The sequence below is a fragment of the Genypterus blacodes genome, unplaced genomic scaffold (genome assembly GCF_046128005.1).
Source record: "Genypterus blacodes isolate CSIRO-AG114 ecotype Tasmania unplaced genomic scaffold, CSIRO-AGI_Gbla_v1 ptg000360l_1, whole genome shotgun sequence".
NCBI classification, from domain to species: Eukaryota; Metazoa; Chordata; class Actinopteri; order Ophidiiformes; family Ophidiidae; genus Genypterus; species Genypterus blacodes.
This window is the reverse complement of record NW_027467143.1, coordinates 32501-37669: the sequence shown is the minus strand read 5'-3', so window position 1 is coordinate 37669 and position 5169 is coordinate 32501. Positions and strand designations below refer to the sequence as shown.

Sequence of the window (5169 nt, the reverse complement as noted above, 5' to 3'; positions counted from 1 at the left end):
TGTCACACAAGTAGACAAAAGGACATTTTAAGAAACAACAAATACAAACACAAATGTGAAAGGAAATTCAAATGTAAAACAGACGTGTCTGATCATTAAACCTTATTTGGTAAACCTTTATAATTGTTTCACCTTGAACATGGCAAGAAAACATGCGGGCCTCTCACCACTGAAACTATCTGGTGCCATCTAGTGGCCAAATGTCAGATCGACCTGAACCACGTGGATGTGAGGAGGACATATTTGGTTTCTGAAGCCTGGAGAATAAAGAATAAGGAAGAAGTGTTGGAGTCCCTTAGTGTTTGAATACCAAATGATTTCTGTGTTCAGCCTCAAATCTCCTCCTTAAGTTCTACTTAGATCCTTTATGTTGATACAGACAACAGACACAGTCTGGGTGTGTGTGTGTGTGTGTGTGTGTGTGTGTGTGTGTGTGTGTGTGTGTTGTGGTCAAAGAGCGTGATTTCATCATTTGACTCTCTGGTCAGAGTTCTTGTTGTCACTGGAGGTTAAATCAATGGAGGTTATAGTATTTATTTGAGCTGTGCTGGTGAGCTGTGTGTGTGTGTGTGTGTGTGTGTGTGTGTGTTGGAGGGGCGGTCCCAGAGGCCCGCTCAGGGGTAGAGATGGTATTTCTCTGAAAGTCCACTGTGTCTGCGTCCGTCTTTTGTCCAGGCTGAGTCAGGATGAGGACAGCGTTGTGTGTCCTGAGTCTGCTTCCTGTCCTGGCAGCAGCAGGTAAGACCGGGCCGAGGGTTTGGTGAGGCTGTTGAAGCAGCTGATCTGTTTCTGTTTACTCTCCTTAAACGTAAGTAACATTAACGATGTGACAGACAGCTGAACCTGACTGACTGACTGACTGACTGACTGACTGACTGACTCTTCTGGACTTCCTTGATCTGATCCTCTTTGACCTCCTCCATGATCTTTGGGTCTTCCTCGTCCTCCTCGTCCTCCTCGTCCTCCTCGTCCTCCATCAGCTGTTTGAAGCTTCAGTGTTCATGTTTGATTGTAAATCCAAACAAACTCACATCAAAGATCTGTGACTGAATATTTCCAGAAAAGTTCTGAAGGAACCAAAATATTCAAACTATCTGAGGAACGACACGGACTCTCCAGTAGCAGCTTGGTGGCTCAGGTCGGGGCTTGACTCTGACTCATCCTGGCTCCGGCCCTGTTGTGTTCCCAGCAGGGGGCGCCGACCCCGTGGTCGTTGTGAAACATGGCCGAGTACGGGGAGAGCACGTGACGGTGAGAGGCACGGACAGGAGGGTGACGCAATACCTGGGAATCCCCTTCGCTCGGCCCCCCGTGGGGCCCCTGCGCCTGGCCGCCCCCAAGGACGCAGAGGCCTGGGACGGGGAGAGAGACGGCACACGACAGCCCGCCATGTGAGGAAGAGCTCAGCCACCGCCATCAAAGCTTCACTCTCAGCAAGCAATGACCCCCCTCTCCCCCCCCCCCCCCCCCAGGTGTGTCCAGAACCCAGACCTGGTGGTCCTGGTGTCTCAGATCATGTCCATCCAGTACGCCCCCCCTGAGGTGTCAGAGGACTGCCTGTACCTGAACGTGTACGCCCCTGCAGAGGCAGCCAGAGGGGACAAGCTGCCGGTACGACACACACACACACACACACACACACACACACACACACAATACTCCAAAGGACAGACAGAGGATGAAAGGGCCTGTGTGGAGATGGTGTGTGTGTGTGTGTGTGTGTGTGTGTGTGTGGCTGCTCAGGTGCTGGTGTGGATCCATGGTGGAGGTCTGACGATGGGCGGAGCCTCTCAGTTTGACGGCGCCCCCCTGGCTGCGTATGAAGACGTGGTGGTTGTGATCCTTCAGTATCGACTCGGCATTCTGGGATTCCTGAGGTGAGGAAGTGTGTGGACAGGTTGAGACAGGAAACAGGAAACAGAACCACCTCACCAAGATGGAAACGTTTGACTGAAATCTTCAAATATTTCTACTTGTTTCTTGAAAATTCTGCAAAGTAAAGAATTTAGCATTAAAATGAAAAATAGAATAAATGATTGCGTACTAAATAAATGACATCACTCTTGATTCTTTCACACAGACAGTGAAGCAACAAACACTGTGATTGATTGATCTTATTCAGTTTCTCTATTTCCTCTTATGATGATTTTATGACTTCACAATCAGAAGAACTGTGGAGACTCTATCATCGTGTTCTTCTTCACTTGCTCAAAGTGTCATGGCAGGCAGGAATCAAACCTTTTCTCTTTGCTGTTTCAAAGCACGGGAGACGAACACGCTCAGGGGAACTGGGGCTTCCTGGACCAGCTGGCGGCGCTGAAGTGGGTCCAGGAGAACGTGGAGGAGTTTGGTGGAGACCCTCAGAGCGTCACTGTGGCTGGAGAGTCAGCAGGGGGCATCAGCGCCTCCATACTGGTGAACACAGCACCATGGCAACCATCTGCATTCTAGTGAAGGGGTTCAGAGCTCAGTCTGCTGGTCTCTGCTGGTCTGCCTGGAGCCTGGAGCCTGGAGCCTGGAGCCTGGAGCCTGGAGCCTGGAGCCTGAGTGCAGCTGCAGGGTCAAGCTTTCACACACTTCTGGTGTCTGGACTTCACATGAACGTCTTCTGTCCTGTCTCTCCTGTCTCTGCTGTCTCTCCTGTCTCTCCTGTCTCTCCTGTTTCTGCTGTCTCTCCTGTCTCTGCTGTCTCTCCTGTCTCTCCTGTCTCTCCTGTCTCTCCTGTCTCTCCTGTTTCTGCTGTCTCTCCTGTCTCTGCTGTCTCTCCTGTCTCTCCTGTCTCTCCTGTCTCTGCTGTCTCTCCTTTCTCTGCTGTCTCTCCTGTCTCTCCTGTCTCTCCTGTCTCTGCTGTCCCTCCTGTCTCTCCTGTCTCTCCTGTCTCTCCTGTCTCTGCTGTCTCTCCTGTCTCTCCTGTCTCTCCTGTCTCTGCTGTCTCTCCTTTCTCTGCTGTCTCTCCTGTCTCTCCTGTCTCTCCTGTCTCTGCTGTCCCTCCTGTCTCTCCTGTCTCTCCTGTCTCTCCTGTCTCTGCTGTCTCTCCTGTCTCTCCTGTCTCTCCTGTCTCTGCTGTCTCTCCTGTCTCTCCTGTCTCTCCTGTCTCTGCTGTCTCTCCTGTCTCTCCTGTCTCTGCTGTCTCTCCTGTCTCTGCTGTCTCTCCTGTCTCACAGACTTTGTCTCCTCAAGCCAAAGGTTTGTTCCACAGGGCAGTTTTCCAAAGTGGAGTGGCAACGCTGGGGACCTACACCACCAAACATCCTCTGCCACAGGCCAAGGTGACCCCTGACCCCCTGACCCCTGACCCCCTGACCCCAAATGCGCTTTCAAATTTCCTCCCATCTTATCTTATCTTATCTTATCTTATCTTAATACACTTAAACATAACACTACAGTAATGAGTGTGTTCAACGTGGCCAGGAACACAAACACACACGGCCTCAGCTTCCTTTAGTTCTGGAACATGTTTGAATTGACCTTCCTTCACACACACACACACATGCACACACACACACACACACACACACACACACACACACACACACACACAGTGCTGAGGAGTCACGTGAACTGTTGGAGTAAATGGACTTCTTAGTTTGCCTCTCGTCCTCAGATTGTGGCCAACCTGACGGCCTGTGACCATGGCAACACAGAGGAAATCATCAGGTGTATGAGAGGGAAGAGTACAGAGGAGTTAGTGGAGGCGTCTAAGAAGGTAAAACACACACACGTCACCTGCTTCACCTGCAGCTCAACACTCCCAGCTGTCACCTCGTTGGGTTTGGGGATAGAAAATCATTTCAACCTGGAATAGTTTGGAATAAAACAAAAAGAAATCTGGAAAATATAAACTTGTGAAAAAGTATGAACAGCCCTTCATCTTTATGAATAATGTCTAAGTTTTCAAAGGGATTCTTCTTCTGCAGGACCAATGGAAGGGATTGTTTGGGGTAAATTGAAGTGATAAAACTTATAAAACAATCTCACTTATAAATCATAGTGCTACAGAGGGCAGAGACAGAAGGATGAAGAGACAGAAGCTGCTGTGAGGTGCTGGGACCAGTTTAACCACCAGATGGCAGTGTTTGAACATTTTCCCTTTGCCGCAGCTTGAGTTGCTATGAACTGCTAAGGCTGCTGCTGATGAAGATGATGTTGTGTGTAGATGAAGCTGTACCTGGGCGCTGTGGTGGACGGCGTGTTTCTGTCTGACGTGGCTGAGGAGCTTCTGAAGAGGAAGGAGGTGATGAAGGTTCCTGTGATGATGGGAATCACCAACCATGAGTTTGGATGGATCCTTCCTCAGGTCAGAGGATGTAAACACTTCACACTCTTCATCTCCTCTCAAACTCAATGTCACACGTCTGAAAGTCAAACACCTCTTTGGCGTTGTGTCTCTGTGGTCACAGAGCTTCGCCCCTCCTGGCTGGCAGGCGGGCATGACCAGAGATGGTGTGCTGGCTGTGGTCAACATCTTCAACCCTGCAGGGGTGAGTCTGATGAGGAGGAGGAGGAGGAGGATGATGGTCGTCTGGCTCATTGAATGAGTCGAGGCTGCTCTGTGGTTCTGGCCGCTCTAGGTTTCTTCTGCCAACGACCTCATGGCAGACGAGTACCTGAGAGACGCCAACACTCCAGAGGAGATCAGAGACGGCTTCACAGAGATCATGGGCGACCTGCTGATGACGCTGCCGGTTGTTAAGGTGGCCAGTTACCTCGCAGGTCAGGAGGGAGTTTGGCCCCCGTGACATTTGACCTTTGACCTTTGCCTCGGCCTAAACAGCCGGTTACCTCTCTGTCCTCTTTCTCAGATGCAGATGTTCCAGTTTACTTGTACGAGTTCACACATCGACCCGAGGTGTACAAGCTGAGCAGGCCCGGCTTCGTGAAGGCGGATCACGCTGACGACCTGGGCTTCGTGTTTGGAGGCTGCTTCTGGAACGGACACATCCAGATCATGGGTGAGGCTCTGAGGGACGTGAGGGGTTAATAGAGGGAAGACCTCCATCAGCCTGAACCAACAATGGAAACACTCAAACACGTCTCAGAGGAGGAGAGGAGGACCATGGATCAGCCTCAGCCTCAGCCTCAGCCTCAGCCTCAGCCTCGGCCTCAGCTGACCTCACTTGGGCTCACACTGCTCTCATGTGTGTGTTTGTCAACATGGCAGCAGCATGA

The 5169-nt window shown here is 50.9% G+C and overlaps 1 protein-coding gene across 2 annotated transcripts in view; it reads left to right on the top strand.

Moving 5' to 3' along the window:
* The first annotated feature begins 627 nt into the window (after positions 1-627).
* ces3 (carboxylesterase 3) overlaps positions 628-5169 on the top strand; it is a 5861-nt gene continuing 1319 nt past the window's right edge. The window contains exons 1-11 of one of the 2 annotated variants that reach the window (XM_076138320.1): positions 628-738; positions 1190-1391; positions 1473-1611; positions 1744-1877; positions 2262-2415; positions 3165-3269; positions 3605-3706; positions 4157-4297; positions 4401-4481; positions 4572-4713; positions 4803-4952. In XM_076138320.1, the coding sequence (XP_075994435.1) occupies positions 687-738; positions 1190-1391; positions 1473-1611; positions 1744-1877; positions 2262-2415; positions 3165-3269; positions 3605-3706; positions 4157-4297; positions 4401-4481; positions 4572-4713; positions 4803-4952 (1402 nt within the window). In that variant the 5' untranslated portion in view covers positions 628-686. The other variant, XM_076138319.1, reaches the window with a different exon arrangement.